The sequence below is a fragment of the Prunus dulcis genome, chromosome 5, assembly GCF_902201215.1.
Source record: "Prunus dulcis chromosome 5, ALMONDv2, whole genome shotgun sequence".
Lineage (NCBI taxonomy): Eukaryota > Viridiplantae > Streptophyta > Magnoliopsida > Rosales > Rosaceae > Prunus > Prunus dulcis.
This window is the reverse complement of record NC_047654.1, coordinates 7,152,479-7,171,082: the sequence shown is the minus strand read 5'-3', so window position 1 is coordinate 7,171,082 and position 18,604 is coordinate 7,152,479. Positions and strand designations below refer to the sequence as shown.

The window sequence follows — 18,604 nt, the reverse complement described above, 5'->3', positions numbered from 1 at the left end:
CAATTTTTTTATTTTAATATAAAAATACCATTTTGCCTATGCATTTAACATAAAATGTTAACAAAATTGACAACATGACCATTTGTCCAAACGAAACTAAAGTTAAAGGACCACGGGAACCATTTTGAAAATTGAGGTACTCAAATGCAAATCGGGTCAAAGTTCAGGGACTAATAAAACGATTGGAAAGATTGTGATTCATGGAAATGTTTAATGTATATTGGGTCTAAAACTAAATTTACTATGTATATTTCAAGTATGGATATATTTAAATTTATATATGTTTTTTTTATGTGCAATGGCAACACTTCATGATCTGTATTGATATTCTGAGAGTAATCAAGTGAAGTGTAATTTCTAACATATCTATAGTTTTGCACAAACAACTAAAATTAAAAGTTAAAACATCACTTATAAGATAAATTTATATATGGTTTTGTATTTATAATTATTGTTTTGAGTGACTGACTTGGAATTATTTGCTAAGGACATCCTCAATATCCATTGTTAGGAACTAACTTTTAAAATTTGCAGCTTCCTCAATATCTTTTATTTACTTGTAATACTCTAATTATTATTTATAATAGATGTCCGTTCCGCAATTTGTTTGTCTTGCACTTTGATCAGAACAATTCATCCTTTTTTTAGCCGTGTCGTCATAGCAAAGGACAACCTCCCACAACAAATAATCGCCGTTGACTCTATGGCAAAGAAGGAGAGGAGAACTGCGAGTTTCCATTTGAATAGCATTCATAAGCAAAATATCTTTATACGACGTCACGTTTGTTGGAAAGATTTTGTGGTGCTCAAAAATCTCCTTAATCTTGTTTTCTTCCCACAAATCACATGCTTTTGACAAGTAAGTATTCTGGCTAGAAAACTTGGCACATGTACCGTGTTTTTCGTACTCCATCGCCCAAAACCACATATTGTTGTCTTTTCCTTGGGCAACTCTCTGCTCCAGATTTGGCCAGGACTCTTTCATCTTCGATAGCAATGAAGCATCATTTTGCAGCTAATTAATTATATTATTATAAGATAGAAAGCTATAATTAGATTTGGCGATATCAGATCAATCGATCATAAATGAAAACTGTAAATAAAAGGAATGAATATAAAGTACATTAAAGAAAGAATAAAAAGATTTAAGAAATAAAGAAATATATACGTACCATAGTGCTGTTAAATTTTGAAGCTGATTTGCATGTCAATTTATTGGAGAGGTTGGTTGGCCAGAGGCCGTGAGTAGTGAACTTCTCATATGGTTGATGCACTGGAGTGCACCGTTTCCCGACCTTCAAGCATTTCGTCTTCTGCCATTGTAGTACATATTGTAGGTAGTCATACGGTTGCCCATGAGTGGTAATAGCTTGCAGAGAAGCCGCTGACAAGAGCACAAGAAGGAGTAGTTTTAACATTGCCAATATCTCATATATTAATGGCATGCTGATGATCTAATATCTCATATATTATGCCTTATATATATATATATATATATATATATATATCTAAATATGCTGCTTAGTTCTCACACACAGACACAGTATTTATACTAGAAGTTGTGATCACTTTTTTGCAGTGGTTCGTTCGAGTCATGGAATACCTACCAAGCCCACATGTACTGCCATTACGCGTGTATGGTGTTAGGCATGACTATATGAGCTATAGTAATCATAACATCCACATGGTCCCCCACACCAAGCTTTGTACAGCAACATGACTTCCTCAGCTCACACAAAGATTATAACAAACCAACCCTCAACAAGTTTTTGCCGCAAAGCTTATTAGATGGACTTTGCAATCCACCCAGTTTCCAAGGATTATGAAATACCCATTGTTTCCAAGTATATTTCTCCAGAAAATATGAGTATTTATTTCCCCATGTCTCCAAAAGTTATTTCCTTAACCAACATAGACCACTTCTGTTGAACCCATCTTGTAATGAGTAGTAAATTGTTGAATAATGAGTCAAAATCTCCATCATATATTTCGAAAAGAAAAATGTTGTTGTTGAAAATCAACAATTACACCAAAGAAAGAAGGCCTCGGTGTGGAGCGGGTGGACCCATCAAATTTGTTAGTTTTTTTTTTTTTATGCGTCAAATTTTATAGTTTTCAGTGTGAATACATATGATTATATTGCAGCTCGTATGATTTATTGTAATAGTTTTTTTTAAAAGGTTTTATATATTTTTTTTGTTGGTATTTTTCTGTTCATCTTAGTTTTATTTATTTTTCCATGGTTGAGGGTGGCTGAACCCATCATAGTTTTCTCTTCGCAAGTCTCAAACAGAGTTTTGCTTTTTAGGTTTAAGTAGGTTTTAGTTCTAAGGGCATTTGAGTCTTTTTAGGTAACTGTTTGGCTACTTTTGAAAGTTTTTATAAAAACTAACATTTATGAAAATGAGGAGTAAATTTTCTCTATTTTTTATAAAAACTTGTATGGAAATGTAATATACAAATGTGGCAAGAGTAGCATCAGTGGCGGACCTGTGCAGGCGCAAGGAGGTGCACCTGCACCTCCGGTCGCCAGAGAAGTCCATTACAAGAGCTGGAATTGCACCTCTGCTTCAGAAACGAGATACACAGCACCTGTTCGACGAAATGCCCAAACCACCTGGGCTGGGACCTGTAGAAGCAGAAGCAGAGGCAGAGGCACCTGCTGCTCCTGAAGCTGAAGCTCCAGTTCCAGCTGAAGTTGAGACCAAGGAGGTGGCAGAGGAAAACAAGGCTGCTGAGGCTGAGGTAGAGGAGCCAGCAGCAACAGAAACAGAGAAAACAGAGGCTGAAGAGCCCAAAGAGGTCACAGCAGCGGAGCTTGTTGCTGCTGTTGCTGAGGAGACCAAAGAAGAGACCACTGAAAGTGCTGAGACACCAGCAGCTCCTCCTGTAGAGGAAGAGAAACCAGATGAAACTACCACAGATGTTCCGGTTGAGAAGACTGAGGAGTAGAAGATTTATGACATCATCATCATCATCATCATCATCATCAGAGAAGTTTGTTTGTGGGGGTTATATTCTAGGTTGCATGTCCAATTTGGTCAGCTTCTTAGCTACATTTATATTTTGGTTTTTAGTTTATAATGGAGGTAAGGTTTTAAATTAGTGGGGTTTGGCATTTGGAATCTACCCTTATTTTAAGCTTTATATCATATATGTTCAAGACGATAGCATGCATGGTGTTAGTTGTCTTTTTTTTTTTTCTTTTTTTGGGGTTTTGAGCTCTTAGCTTTTAAATATTGCACCTCCGTTGAAAAATTTCTGGATCCACCACTGAGTAGCATTGTTCATTACAAAAATACCACATTATTATTATTAAACCATATAATACCACATTATCCAATGTTATATTCTAATTTCATTATTACTAATTTAAAAATATATACCCTTTGCAATGCCCGCATCAATGTTTATATATATATATACACAACACAATACTATAATTATTACTGAAGCATATGTCAATAGATTGAATGTTATGGACATTTGCTGCTGCTGCGTCATCTTGTGGCCTAGCAGCTTATTTCAAGGCCTTGATGAATAAGGCCATATGTCAATAGATTGAATGTTATCTATGCCTGCCGGCCACTGCAAGAAGAGGCTGCAACGGATTCAAGACAGTCCCATTAAGACGGGCTTCAATAGCATTTAGCTGGTTCTGAATTCGCTAGCTCCTCTCTCTCGAAACCCTTTAAAGAAGGTTGATTGATTGTGGTTGATGACATAAGTGCTTATCAAGATGCATCCATGGATAAAATTTGGTATACATGTGTAAAAAAAGGCTTATTATCACAAAACGTCCCTAAGGTTTACGAAACTATCAGATTGCATCCTTAATTTTTTTTTTTTTTTTGGTCATTCGTGGTCCTCAAGGTTAGTATGCATGATCACAAATGGTCCTTGCTGTTAGGTTCCGTCAAAAACTCCATTAGTTTGCTGACGTGGCATATATGTATATTACGAAACATTCTTGAGGTTCATACACCTATCACAAATGGTCCTTACGAAATTTTTTAATTTTTTAAATTTAAAATTCATAAAATTTTTGTTTTCTTATTAAAATTTTATGAATTATAATTATTTTAAAACATATATTAAATTTTAAATACATGTGACACTATATTATTGTAGTTGTGGGTTCCATATATATGCCACATCAACAAACTAATTAAGTTTTTAAAAAATAACTTAAAATTCATAAAATATTAAAATGAAAAAAACTAAAGGTTTAGGGTTCATAAATGGTCCTGAAGATTAAAATCCTTCTATAAGTGGTTTTTTCATTTATAAATAATTTTAAAAAGAAAATCAAAATTTTATGAATTTTAAATTAAAAAATAAAAAAAATTCGTAGGGAGCATTTGTGATAAGTGTGTAAACCTTAGGGATGTTTTGTGATATATATGTATGTCACGTCAGCAAACTAACAGAGTTTTTGACAGAACCTAACGGCAGGGACCATTTGTGATTGCACATACTAACTTTGGGGACCATAAGTGACACAAAAAAAACATTAAGGATGCAATCTGATAATTTCGTAAGCCTTAAGGACGTTTTGTGATAATAAGCAGTAAAAAAATATAATCATGCGTGCCATAGGAGTGTGTACAGTTGAACAGCCCTGAAACATTGTCAAGTAAGTAAACCACAAACGGAATGTGAACAGAGAAAACCAGTTTCTATACAGCACCAATTCACATATGTACAAATAGAAGCCATTCCATCCATTTGGTTAGGCTCTGAAGGGACTATCCAATTATCTGATGAAGCATAGCAATAGAATTCTGTACATGGATTGTTAGATATTTTATGTCTTAAAACACTTTAATGTGGTCTTCTAATCATCATAGGAGATCTAGGTCTTTGTATTCATTAAGAACTTGATTTGGTGTTTTGGTTCTAAGGGAAGTTGTGTTTTACAGAAATCCTTGTTCCAACAAATTCTTTATGTGTAATCGATTAGAGCACCTTATACCACTGCAATTTGGATAGCTCTTGTATTCCTTGATGGGCTAGGAATCTTGAGCCAATGCATATAAATATCAAGTCCCTGCTCAGACGATCAGACCAGCAAAAAGACATTCAAAACCCCATCTAGAATAATAGCTTAAAGGATCATTCTGAGTAGAAGAACTTGGTTACGATCAATGTTAGTGTTTTAATATATGCAGCCTATATAGTTTGTTGTGGTATCCAGGGACGGACCCAGGATTTTAGAATGGCGTGGGCTAAATTTAGCTTACATACAAACCTATTGAAAACTCAACTGTACAAGTAAATTTCATTGATAACAAAAACCTATTAAAATCACTAATTATTAATTTTTTTATTTTTATTTTTATTTATTTTTTTATTTTTGGGGTAAAGGAGAGAGGGAATGTCTATGCCTTGTGGGAGTCTAATTTTTTCACGTGGAGTGTGGGGTTTAGTTCTTTTGTTGGTTAGCCTAATTCTAGTGGGATTAGTTAACAATATTTTATTTGGATAGCCTAGTCCTAATGGGAATAGTTAATAATACTTATTTTGATGAAAGTATGTTTGAAATTGAAAGTAATTATGATAAAATTGGTTGCCATTTGCAGCCACTGATTGACGGCAAAGAACCAATATATTTTTTTTTCCTTTTTTTATTTGTGTGTAATCTGACCTAGGCTAGAGTATTAATTTAACTTTTTTTAAAAAAAAAAAAAAAAAAAAGTTACCTGGGCTTTAGCCCAGGTTAGCATGCTAGTGGGTACGTCCCTGGTGGTATTAGAGCTTAGGTTGCGTATTTTAAAACCTAAAAAGAAGTTGATCTAAGCATGTTTTAACAATAACATAAAACGATTGAAACAAAACAAAATAATCCGCTGCATACCATGCTGCAAATTAGTTTTGAAGACTGAAAATTGAATGAAGCATGGTTTTGCTTTTTCACTTTTCTATTTATGTAGATCTATTAAGCATGTTTTCAAATATATGATTTTTGTTATCCATGTGTTTGGGCCTAAATTTAGCACGCCAAAAAAGTTCAAAAACAGGCCCATGGTGAAGTTACTTGCCCAGCCCAAGAAAGACCAAACATGGAAGCTGTCATTAAGGCTTCAAGGATCAGCCCACAATTTTTGATTGGGCTCAAACCCAAGAGATTAAAAACACACCCACGTGGCTACCTCAGCTTTGAAAAGTCAGCAATTCCAACTAAAGTTTTTATATGAGAAGAGACGTCTCTGAAACACTGCCAACAGAAGATCAAAAGCCCATCTGTATTCAGAGATTTTGCTCCAACATCTTCCAAGGAATTCACGGGTCACGCTTTCAAAAACAAGAAACAGGGAGTTGTTCAGAAAATACAAAAGAAAAACCAAACCGCCATAAAATCAGCCCACACAGACGATGGCATTGAAATAGAAAGCTGCCACCCAGGAAACCAGGGAAGGGATTGCTTTAGGAGGTGACTACTGAGAGCCTATCTGCCATGATTGATAAAAATCCTTTCTACTTTACATTTTAGGAGATCTTTTTGCCGCCCATTATTAAAATTAAAACCACCTCCCCAAGAAGGTCTCTTATAAAAACAGAAGTAGGCAAGAAAGAAAAGGACACTCAATTCATCAATCAATCAAAAAAAACAACAACAAGAAAACAACCAAAAGCTCACTTGGATTCCAAGAGAAACCAGCTTTAGATCAGAATTCCAAAGTTCAGACTTAGAAAATAAGTCTTCTAAAACGAGATCCCTCGTTACAAATTTGGTTCAGCAAAAGCCAAGACAAGCAGAGTTTGAGTTTTCACAAACGTGGAGACCTCAACGAACCCATGAAGAGTCCTGCTCAAGCAGAACAACGCTCGTAGTGCGATCTCTAGCCTATCAAACCCTCGAGAATAGCCACTTCTGTCCCCTTCAAACTGAAGAAGCTGCAGTTCTGCCCATTCAAAGGCCTCACGAAGCGTGAAGTAAACATAAAGCTCTGCCAAAATCGAACTTTGGTATCGATTTATAGGTCAGCCTAGCATCTGAAGTCACGAAGCAAGTACGGACCGGCCCAGGCGCGTCCAGTCCAGCCCAAAGTAGAACCTTCCATCCAAACAGAAACGGAGTTCCGGCCATCTTTTGACCTTCCTAACGTCGATATACCTATTTATTGTTTTGTAAAAGGCAGTTTTGCCTGAAACAGTCCAACTTCTATCAAATATTTCTGGCCATAACAGCCATTTGATACTGAGATAAATTATGAAAGTCCTCACCAGTCTGAGGCAAGAAAAGAACTTACTTGGGAGATATTCCTCACCCAAATTCACAGTCATTTGTTTTAGAAGTCAGTAACTTAGGGCGCAAGTTATCCACTCTAAAAAGAAGTCTGCTAGGATTTACATTGCTAGCAGTGGCACGCTCGCACACCAAAGAAAGCTGACTTGTTGACCAACACATGGTCTCCAAGTCAGTGGGGAACTTCGCCCTTCCATCACAGAGTAAACGCGAAAACGGATGAACACCATGCTTGAAGGCTAAAGATCAAGGTTTCAAGAAATTCTGTATTAACTAGAGCGAGCCACAATGCATAGTTAATCAAGGAATCTTGTATTCAAAGGAAACTGATCAAGATTGCACAGAAGATCAATGTAAATGAGAAAAAACCTTATGTCCACACCACAGATGTTGGTAGTCTTGTTTACGGAAATCTACTGTGGTGTGATGCAAAACATGAGGTTTATGAATTCATGGAGATTTCTTTCTGTCCACATATATGAGAATTCAATACATAAAAGAAATTCATGTGTCATGTGTTTTGGTGATTACTAAAACATGTTCAATTCTCAACCCACAGGTGTGAATTGATAATGTACAGAAAATGGGGATAGACATCATATTTTATATTTTACATATTTACAGTTAACCATAATTCAATCGAAACACTCACTGGCTCCAACTACACCAAATGGAGAGAGGATTTGGAAATTGCTCTAGGACTGCTAGTCTTTGTGATGGTACTGAAAGAAGATCCACGCCATAACAACCAGCTGCTAATGCCTCAATTGAAGTCAAGGCCAAATATGCCGAACGGAACAAGACAAACAGAATGGCCATTCTCATTATGACAAGATCGATCTCACCCTCTGTGAAAGGTGTCATTCCTTCATCTGACAATGCTAAGGCTTTCCTTAAGGGAATTGGAGAAAAGTTTCAAGAATCTAAGAAAGTTGAGATAGGAAACTTGACGGGTCAATTGACAGATTTGAAATATGATGGGGAAGGTTGTGTCAGGGTTCACATAACAAAAATGCTCGGCATTGGAAACAAGTTAAGATCCCTGGATGTGAATGTAGATGAAGCTATGATGGTGATTTTGCAATCAACTCTCCGCCGAGTACTTTCAAACTTCTCAATAGCACTTACATTGCTCAAAAGGAGATGTGGATTATGAATGATCTAATAGGTATTTGTGTGCAATAGCAACAAGACAACAAGAAAGAGAGGGAACAAAACCATATCAATGCATAACATGATATAAAAGGAAAGCCAAAATCGTATGGGAATACCTATACAACAGCAGGGAAAGCAAGAAAACATGAGGAAGAAAAGGAAGGAAAACTTGTTGGATTGAAGTGTTTCTTTTGCAAGAAATTTGGGCACATGAAGAGAGAATGCAGAAGATATAAGAAATGGCTGGAAAAGAACAAGGGTAAAGGAACTGATAAACCAGATGCCACCAACCAAGGAGAAAAATGATCATAGATCAAATACATTAAGCAGCTAGTATTTCAGTTGGTTTTGTTTTCCTTTTGAGCTAGTTTATGTAGTTTGCATTTTTTCCATAGCAAGGAAGTTAGAATCATTCAGTAGGATTGTAAAATCAAACTTCAACTTGGAGTTTGATAAGTCTGTTTCGATATTCAGCAATAAAATTTGGCAAACAAAGTTTTGATTTTGGCATATCAATTCAACTGCAAGTTACAAACAGTGAAAGTGGTCACTAGTAAAGAAAACTTTTGACAATTTGGCACTCGTAAAAGCAAGAATATAAAGACTTTTATGAAGCATCCAGAATGATTGAAAGGGAAAAGTTTTCATTGACTAAACAATTTCATACTGGTAGTGTTGGAAATTATATATTATAATATTTAATTTTAATGTGTGAATGAAAACAGTTATTATGTTTAAATATGAAAAATCACATAGCATACAAACCTGATGCAATTCAATTAGAGAAGTTGCATCTTCCCTTTCGCATGGGTGGCGTCAATTAGTGAACAACCACCATTGCTATTCCAAAAAGTCGCTTGGGTTCTATATAAACCTAAGCTATATGACATTCCAGAGGAATGTTGATAAGGAGTTTTTCTCCACTCATGCTATGTTAGAGTATCAATCTTCAAGTTTCCTTCCTAAGTGTCTGGAGAGTACAAATATACAATTGGTTTGCCAGATTCTTAAATTGAAGTGCTTCAATTTAGGATTATCGATTGTTGAATCCTGAGAGATAAACGCCTATAGAACTACGAGCACAAGGGCAGGGGCAAAATCTGTCTTTAGGACATTAATTGCAATTCTTGCAAGCCTCAATCGCTAAAGTTGTCAGTATTTCTACACATTTGTGTTTGTTGATTTACATTAATTTCATGTGAATTTGTTCTATATTTGATGGTTACAATTTTGTTGAGAATTATTATAATAATATTTTGTATTGTTCTGCCAACAGGTAGTTCATATTGGGAAAAGTTACGGGCACACAAAAGAGAAGTATTTAAGGGACTATATGGAAAAGTTCTGAGTTTACTGCAGAAAAAACAGTAAAGGAATACTTAACACAGACATAAATGAGAAGTTTTCTTTTACCAAATGATCGAAGATGTTTTAACAAGACTGGTGTTTCAGAACTCAGAAGAAACTGTTCAAGCCAACCACACATATTGGTATTTCTCTCTCCTACAGAATCAACAAGAAAAGAAGCACTACTATGGACAAATTGCAGTACACTAAGAATGTTTTAAGTAAAATAAGAGGATCACACAAAAGAAGTATGAGAATGCAATAAGTAATAATGGAGAGGAACAAGTCTCAGAATTATTGGTATTAACTCAGGAGGTGTAAAATTCATCAGTGAGTTTACAGAACCAAGGAAATTCGGAAGGTGGAACAAGAAAATTGGTGGACAAAAGTTTCACACAGCAACCAAGATAGTGATAGCACACTGGACCTTTTCATAATTTTGGTAGTCATCTTTGACCTACACCTACACCGAATGAAAGTTAAAACTCTACTTTCTTGAATAAAGAAATAAGGAAATTTATGTTATTTATAGGTGTTTCCATTCAAGAAAGGGGAGAAGAGAGTTTTAAGAAAAGTAGTAAAAAATTAAAGTTAAGTTCAAGATGCTATAGAAATTTTGGTCATATTTATACATGAATATGAGACTCGGTGGGAGGTAAGGGATTGACGAAGAAAAATTGTACTGCGTATACTAAAAAATAATTAGGGTTTAAACTGATATGTTTATTCTTTTCTCAAGGAGGAATATATATACTACATAAAGAATGGGTATACAAAGTGGGTACAAATAGAAAATGTGTACAAAACCTCCTAATTCTACTCAAATTAGATAATTACAATAAAATATAAATTCTATTCCTAATAGGAAAAAATTCTATTCTTAATAGGAACGTTGACTCATGCCAACACTCCCCCTCAAGTTGGTGCATAGATATCGGTAATGCCCAACTTGTCAAGTTAGTCTTCAAATCGGCGCTTTGACAAGGCATGGGTCAGCATATCTGCTCTGAAGAAGGCACAAAAGGTATAGAAATTAACTTATGCTCCAGTTTCTCCTTAATGAAATGCCAATCAACTTCTACATGCTTAGTTCGATCATGTTGCACTGGATTGTTAGCAATTTCAAATGCATACTGATTATCACAGTAGAGCTTTGTAGTAGCATCCGGTCTAAACCCAATTTCAGCAAGTAACCACCTCAATCACAGTATTTCACAAACCCCTTGGGCAATCCCTCTGTACTCAGACTCTGCAAAGGACCGAGACACAACGTTTTGCTTCTTGCTACGCCACGTAACTAGGTTACCACCAACAAATGTGAAGTAACCAGATGTAGAATGTCTATCTGTAATATTCCTTGCATAATCTGCATTAGTGTAACCTTCTAGATCCAAGTGGCCATTTTTTTTTTTAAATAATAAACCTCTCCCAGGAGCAGACTTTAAGTAACTCTAAATACGCATCACAGCAGCCATATGATCATCACTAGGGGAATGCATAAATTGGCTAGCAACGCTTACCGCATAGGCAATATCAGGGCGTGTCAATGATAAATAAATAAATCTCCTAACCAACTTTTGGTATCTTTCTTTGTTAGTTAGGACCTGATCCACATAAACACCAAGTTTGTGATTCTCAACAATAGGTGTATCAGCTGGTTTACAGTCAAGCATTCCAGTATCTGCTAACAGGTCCATGACATACTTCCTTTGTGAAAGAAATAAGCCATGTTTAGATCGAGTGACTTCCACTCCTAGAAAATATTTCAGACTACCCAAATCTTTTATCTCAAATTCAGATGCTAAACACTTCTGTAGTTCCTCGATTTTTGCAGTATCATCACCAGTCACAATCATATCATCAACATAAATAATCAACAAAGTCACCTTACCAGCCCTATGTTTAATGAATAGAGTATGATCAGTATTGGCTTGTTGATAACTAAACTTCTTCATAGCTGTAGTAATTCTGCCAAACCATGCCCGAGGAGACTACTTTAACCTGTACAACGCCTTTTTTAATTTGCACACGTTCCCCGTGTCACCGGTAATGCTATACCCCAGTGGAAGACTCATGTACACTTCTTCTTCTAGTTCACCATGTAAGAATGCATTTTTTACATCAAATTGACAACAAAACTTTGACAGTATTCATCTTAGCCACAGGTGCAAAAGTATCATGATAATCAACTCCATATGTATGAGTGAACCCTTTGGCTACTAATCTTGCCTTGTACCTCTCCACAGTACCATCTGCATTATATTTAACTGTAAACACCCATCTGCATCCAACATGCTTCATTCACTTTGGTAGATCAACAATGTCACATGTATTATTTTTCTGCAGCGCCTCCATTTCAATATTCATGGCTTCAGCCTATTTTGGATCATTAGATGCCTCCTCAATACGGGTTGAAATTTTAATACTATCCATTCTGGCCACAAAAGCTTTGCACTCAGGAGATAACATGTGATCCGTCACATAATGGGCAATAGCATATCTTGCTTTGCCTTCTGGTGAGTAATGATCAGGTGGAAACCCACGGTTTCGTCTAGGCGGTAAAACATAAGAATTATCAGCAGTATGAATAGAAGCACTTACCTTAGGATTATCCAGGGGAGCTTGATTGGGTACTATTAGGGAAGCTTCATAAGGGGTAATCGGTTCAGTGACAACAGTGACATCAGTTAAAATAGTAGGTTCAACGGGTGTAGCAGGTTCGGCCAGGGTATCAAGTTCAGCCGGTTCAGTAGGTTTGGTCGGTTCTTCCCTTTGTATCAAACTATCCAATACTACTTCACCTTGTAAATCTAGCCAGCTATGTCCTTCACTACTAGTCTCCCCCTGAAGGACATGCTTGGGTGTATCAGAGAAGAACATTTCATCCTTAATAAAGGTAACATCCATAAAGACAGAGACGTCGAGTTGTAGGATGACAGCATCAGTAGCCTTTCTGATTAGGAGAGAAACCCAGAAAGATACAGCGGAGAGCACATGGGTCCAGCTTACTCCTCTGATTCTGATGGTGGTGAACATAGACGACACAACCAAACACCTTTGGAGACAAAGTCAACATAGAAGAGGCAAAGAGATGATGGGTTAGTACCTGCATAGGAGTTTGGAAATCCAAAACTCGAGAAGGTAGATGATTCAAGAGATAGACTGCATAAGTAACATCATCCACCCAGAACCCCTTTGGAACTAATGCACCAAGCAGCAGAGCAAGGGCAGCAGCAAGGATCTGCCCATTTTTACGTTCAGCAACCCCATTCTGTTGTGGTGTTTGAGGGCAAGTAGTCTCAATACACCCTTAGTGTGAAAAAAATCGGATAACGCCGAATTAACCAATTCTCCACCATTATTAGATCGAAAAACCTTGATGGGAAGTATAAATTGAGTTTGAATCATCTGATAAAAACGCTGAAAAATTTCAACCACATCACTTTTATTTTTCATCGCATATAACCACATCATATGAGTGTAATCATTCACAAATAACACAACCCAGCGAACTCCTAAGGCTGTAGAAATAAGGGAAGGTCCCCGAACATCAGAATGAACTAAATCAAATGGCATAAGCTGTTTATTACAACTTGGAGGGTAGGATACTCGATGACTCTTGGCTAAAATACAAGTTTGACATTGGAAAGCAGACTCATTGACACCACTAAATAATGCAGGAAACAAATGTCATAAATGTCCAAAGGAGGCATGACCAAATCGGCAATGTAGCAACCAATTTCGGAAATGCTGAGAAGTTTTGGCACTACCAGCATGAAGAACCCGACTACTTGCCACATCATCCACATAATAAAGCCCCCCATTTTTAGTACCATGACCAAAGATCTCCCGAGTCTAGATATCTTATAGTAAGACAAAAGACGGATACATAAGTACAACGCACTTTAACTGCTCAGTAACTTGCTGCACAGATAATGTAATAACCCAAACTAAAATATCTAAAAAGAAAGAAAATATCTAAAAATCAAGGAAAATGTCTTTTAGCAAAAGGACGATTTTGCCCTCGCATTATTTAATAGGAAAAAAGGTGACTTTTTGATCGAGAAAGAATTTGGGAATTCTGCTTGCACTGTTGGGTAGAGCACGGTGAAACGAGTCCGTAGACACGGAGTAAACCCAAATCGGGGTTGTAACGAAAGAGTTATGGTCAAAAGAGTCTCAGTGGCATAACCGTAAATATTTCAAAGTTGCATCTATATAAACCCAGCATCTCTCCCTCTCTCTGCGCGAAACGGGCCGCCGCCTTCCAGAGAATGCTGGCGCCGCCTCCGAGCACCAATGGCCGCGGGACCGGTGGCGTTGGAACCGCCATCGAGTCCCTTACCTTTTCCAACTGATCTCCACCCTTGGGCCGCCCGGAGCTGATCGGAAAACCATGTTTTCCGACGGATGTTCATTCGAATCCACCCGAACTTCCAGCTCGATTTTCTCCTTCAATTCTCCACCAAATCGATCGAGTAAGGTATGTTTTCTCAGCTATTTTTCACGTTCTAGCTGATGGATGTATGGATTTCGATTGATTTTAGCTCTAAAGCGATCAATTTTGAACTTGAATTCTGGCCGAAACTTCGGCCGCCTAGAACTACTGTTTCTGGTCACTTTTTGGGGTATGTCCAAGAACAAAAGTGACTCCAAATGGGGTTTTTTACCTAGGATAGGAGTTTGGAGTCTTGGTTCCGAGATTTTTCGACGAACCCTAATCGCTTTGGATACCCGTTCTGCCCGTGCGTGTGGCGGCGCGTGGGCAAGGATGGTGGCATGAATCTGGACAGTTTTGAGGTCCTCGTGCCGTCACGAGCGCGTAGGATTTCACAGATCTCGATTTGGAGTCCGTTTGAGCCCCGAACAGATTTTCCATATCGCGCGATCCGTGGGGGCAGTGTCGTTAAATCGTTGGATCGCGCTGAATTTTGGATATGTCGGTGTGCGTGATTCCAGAATCGCGTAGGATTTGACGGATCGCGAATCGGGGTCCCGGATACTCCGGAATCGCAAACCCTGGGGCTAGGGTTTGGATTTTAAGCGATAACGTGATTTTGGCTAATCCGACCGTCCGTTTCGGACCAAACTCGCAGAACATGGTTCCTCCTCTGTAAGGAACCTTCAGAGGAGCCCAGATTGGCTATTGGAGATCGTGGACCCACGGGGTCCCAGATCGGCCGATCTGGCAGTTTATCGCTTAGTAAGGCTTCGGGTCTCTTAAGACCGTTCTAACTATCTAAAAAGCTAATGTGGGCTCAGGAGTAACTTGGTTTTGAATGCATGTATTTCTAGGAGCCGGGGGCAGGGTGTTTAATTTAATTCTTTTATTCAGCAGTTTATTGATTTATTATTTATGGATAATCAGGCATCAAATGTCCAGTCGACCTGCAGGAGGGACCTTCGAATGGTCAAATTAGCTCGGACCATCTGTGAGTGGACTTCCTTTCACGAATTATTTTATATAAATGAGTTATATAGAGAATTTTCTATAAGTAAGATTTCATAAGTGATTTTATATTGATTTTATATAAATGAGTTTATTTGAATAAATTTCTTTATTTGATCTGGAGTAAGCTTTATTGTGGTTCCGAACATGATTAGTACAATAATAGTTCTATAAGTCTGTGCTGCTTAATTACCAGTTATAGAAACAGAGTTTGAGGTTGGAATCAGTTGAGACCGCAGCACAACTTGAGCTTTACAGTTATTACTCAGATATTTTTCTAAAGGAATTTATTTTAAAACCACATCGTACCCATTTTCTTTGGTGATTACCCACAGTTGGACCGATGTCTACGGACATCCAGTCTGATTTCAGTTACGTCAATGCACTTGACTTTGCCTCACGAGTTTCGGGGACGCTCGGACCGTGAGTGCCAGGATTTGCGGCTCGGCAGACTTGGTGTCCGAGACCTGCCAGGATTGTGGCTCGGCTGACTCTGTGTCCCCGAGACCTGCCAGGATTGCGGATCAGGCTGACTACGGTCCCCTGCATCTTGCCAGAGCGACTCGAGCTGACTTGGTGTCCTCGAGAAATCTGCCGGTAGATCAGGCTGATCATAGTCCCCTGATTCTGCCAGTTTGCGGCTCGGGTAGACTGCGTGGCGCCCGAGACCTGCCAGGGGAATTGACGGATATGACAGGGGTACAAATAGGTGGTATTTTCCAAGGATTTTAAGCTCTTTTATTCAGTTATGTTTTTCAGCTATTTCAAACCAGTTTCTTTGATATTTGCGCATTTTATATCTTCATATAATTGTTCAGTTTTATGAAGCTACATGCATACGATTATATATATATTCGGATGAATACCTTATATTAAACACAGGTGAACTTTAGCCTTACTTATCAAGTTATTTTTATTATGGGGATTATTATGATTTTTAACTGTTTTCATAAATCTTATGTTTGATCCACTCACATTTTCAACCTGTTTCTCGCCCCCAGGCCATAGAAATACGCGGGATCCACCACCGGGCCATTCAAAGCCTCCGCATCACCACGTCAGGTAAAGTTTTGTAGTTGAAACCCTGAAACTTAGAAAATGCTCTGATATATATAGTTGAAGTTGGAAAACTGGAGGGGAGATCTGTTATTTGGAATATTCTGGCAGTTGGTGTGAATTTATGGGTTGTTTAACAGGTGAAAATTTTTGGGATTAGTCAAAATACAGGGGAGATTCTGCCGAAAATTCGACAGAAGTCTAAGGGAAGTTAAAAAGAATTTGAGACAAGAAGGGTAAAAAGGTCATTTGTGCCCGACATTGCCAGGTGTCGGACACGCACAGGACTTGGCTCAAATTCCAAAGTGGAAATTGGGTCGGGTCCTATCAATTTGGTATCAGAGCATAGGTTTTACTTCCTGTAGACTTTGCACTCTGTGCATCTTCGTTTTCTTTTCAAGTTTGGCCCAAAAGGTGGTGGTATCCATAGGAAAATTAAACAGTTATCTCGATGTAAGGGGATGAGATTCCCAAGGCAGACAGGAACTGCACCGGTATTTGAACCGGCAGAATAATCTTTTGTAAAGGCTCGTCAGAAGCCGTACCTACTGTACTTAGTAGGTAGGGAGATCCTAACATCCAGTAGACCCTGGAGGTGTTAGCTCAGGCTTTAGTCAGCCCGAGATCCATCCGTGAGATAGGTGGATCCAGTAAAAAGTATTGAGAGCTATAAATTTTGGTAATGGTTGTCCTAAATAGTAAAGGAAAATTGGATTGAAAGGAATAGAGTAGATCATGAAGGTCATGGTTGTTCTACAGAGAAGTAGGGTATTGGTGGGACTTGGTTAAGAAGTGATACCAGGAGCCTTCGACTAATACGTAACAAGTATTTTAGAACCGAAGTTGATAGTCAATCTTATCTATAAGTATACAGAAGGTGTGGATACAAGAGTTTTTGCAGCATAATAGAGGATAATAGTTGAACCCGATCACGTACTGTGTTTTACTAATAGAGATCGGAAAGTAAGAAGTAGTGCATGGTTGCGTTAATGTTAAAAAGCCTCCATCCAAGGTATTGTGATTAGTTAGTAGTTGGTCAATGTGGATGCTGTGGTGATGTTTGTCCCAGTCAGATAAGGGGCAGACTATGGGGTGCACTTTGTGCACAGTATTTGGAGATAGGTAACAATAATCAGGAAGAATTTAAGAGAGATACTACAGTGGTGATCATAGTTTCCAATCATCGAATGGCCGCAGGCTTGGAGGCCATCGAGCTGGAGTTAGTTTCAATAGAGGTACCAGCCAGGATGGTGATATTGCAAATCGTTCTAAGGCTGGTGTAGCCAGAAGTATTGAGAGACAAGTGTTGATAGGCTCTAACAGGAGAAGTTGCCCTAGTGTGTCAGATGTAGTAGGTACCGTTTTGGACCCTGCTAGTGGAATACAGTTAGAGGATATTATTGCAAAAAGGGTTATTGCTGTTTCTTTACCATAAAAAGATCATTACTGCAGTAAAACAAGTAAGCAAAGTTTATTAAAAGTTGAAAGTGTTGAAGGAAATAAAGAACCTTATGAGATTAAGCAGAGAAGACTTAAGTGACCCAGGATGAGTTCAGAGTTATGCAAATACTAGAAGAAGGATATTCAGCTGGGTGTTCTTCGATATTTATCGCCTGAGGAAGGGGTAATGAGATTTAAGGAAGCAAAGGAGCCAAATCCTAGTTGTATCGGACCCAATAAGATTATAGAATGTATAGGAAACAAGCAGTTCAGAGGTTGGAAAGGAAAGTGTTTAGCTTTCAGTGATATATGCAGTGTAGTGATCTGAGTTGCAGATGCAGGAGTAATCCTTCCCCCGCTTAGAATAACAGAGAAGTAAATTTCGAGGACGAAATTTTTATAAGGGGGGTGGATTGTAATAACCCAAACCAAAATATCTAAAAAGAAAGAAAATATCTAAAAAGCAAGGAAAATATCTTTTAGCAAAAGGACGATTTTGCCCTCGCATTATTTAATAGGAAAAAAGGTGACTTTTTGATCGAGAAAGAATTTGGGAATTCTGCTTGCGCTGTTGCGTAGAGCACGGCGAAACGAGTCCAAGAACAAAAGTGACTCCAAATGGGGTTAAAAAAGAGTTATGGTCTTCTCCCTGGCATAACAGTATTTTGAAGTTGCATCTTAAAAGTCAGATCTTTCCCTCTCTCTTTTATATAACGGGGGTGGCCTTCAGATTGTTTGGCGCCTCCGAGCACCAATAAAGCCCTATTTATGGCGGGGGTGGAACCCAAAAGTCCCAAAGTTTTTTCAAAATGATCTACCCTTTCGCCTCGAAGGAAAACCCTGTTTTCCGACGAATTTCCAATCTGTTCGTTTCCACCGAACTTCCAATTTTTTCCTTCGTTTCTCCA

General features: G+C 38.0%; 3 protein-coding genes across 3 annotated transcripts; 1 reads left to right on the top strand and 2 right to left on the bottom strand.

Moving 5' to 3' along the window:
- Positions 1-387: 387 nt before the first annotated feature.
- Positions 388-1,509, bottom strand: LOC117628008 (extracellular ribonuclease LE-like). Its single transcript, XM_034360350.1, has 2 exons — positions 1,173-1,509; positions 388-1,015 (listed from the first exon to the last, which is right to left on the bottom strand). Exons 1-2 carry the CDS (start codon positions 1,443-1,445, stop codon positions 575-577), a joined length of 714 nt encoding a protein of 237 aa, XP_034216241.1. The 5' UTR covers positions 1,446-1,509; the 3' UTR covers positions 388-574.
- Positions 1,510-2,604: 1,095 nt separating this feature from the next.
- Positions 2,605-2,952, top strand: LOC117628934 (skin secretory protein xP2-like). The gene has a single exon (XM_034361478.1). The coding sequence runs from the start codon at positions 2,605-2,607 to the stop codon at positions 2,950-2,952; it is 348 nt and encodes a 115-aa protein (XP_034217369.1).
- An 8,001-nt stretch (positions 2,953-10,953) lies between these two features.
- Positions 10,954-11,706, bottom strand: LOC117628933 (uncharacterized mitochondrial protein AtMg00810-like). The gene is made up of 2 exons (XM_034361477.1): positions 11,356-11,706; positions 10,954-11,202 (listed from the first exon to the last, which is right to left on the bottom strand). Exons 1-2 carry the CDS (start codon positions 11,704-11,706, stop codon positions 10,954-10,956), a joined length of 600 nt encoding a protein of 199 aa, XP_034217368.1.
- Between the last annotated feature and the right edge of the window lie 6,898 nt (positions 11,707-18,604).

What these genes read in the sequence shown, in the direction of transcription:
- LOC117628934 (XM_034361478.1), top strand. Translation starts at nt 2,605, where the DNA reads ATGCCCAAACCACCTGGGCTGGGACCTGTAGAAGCAGAAGCAGAGGCA.
- LOC117628933 (XM_034361477.1), bottom strand. Translation starts at nt 11,706, where the DNA reads ATGAAGAAGTTTAGTTATCAACAAGCCAATACTGATCATACTCTATTC. An exon ending in TTGGTGTTTATGTGGATCAG is followed by an intron (nt 11,203 to 11,355) that starts GTCCTAACTAAC and finishes ATGCGTATTTAG; the next exon opens with AGTTACTTAAAGTCTGCTCC.
- LOC117628008 (XM_034360350.1), bottom strand. Translation starts at nt 1,445, where the DNA reads ATGCCATTAATATATGAGATATTGGCAATGTTAAAACTACTCCTTCTT. An exon ending in CAAAATTTAACAGCACTATG is followed by an intron (nt 1,016 to 1,172) that starts GTACGTATATAT and finishes ATAATTAATTAG; the next exon opens with CTGCAAAATGATGCTTCATT.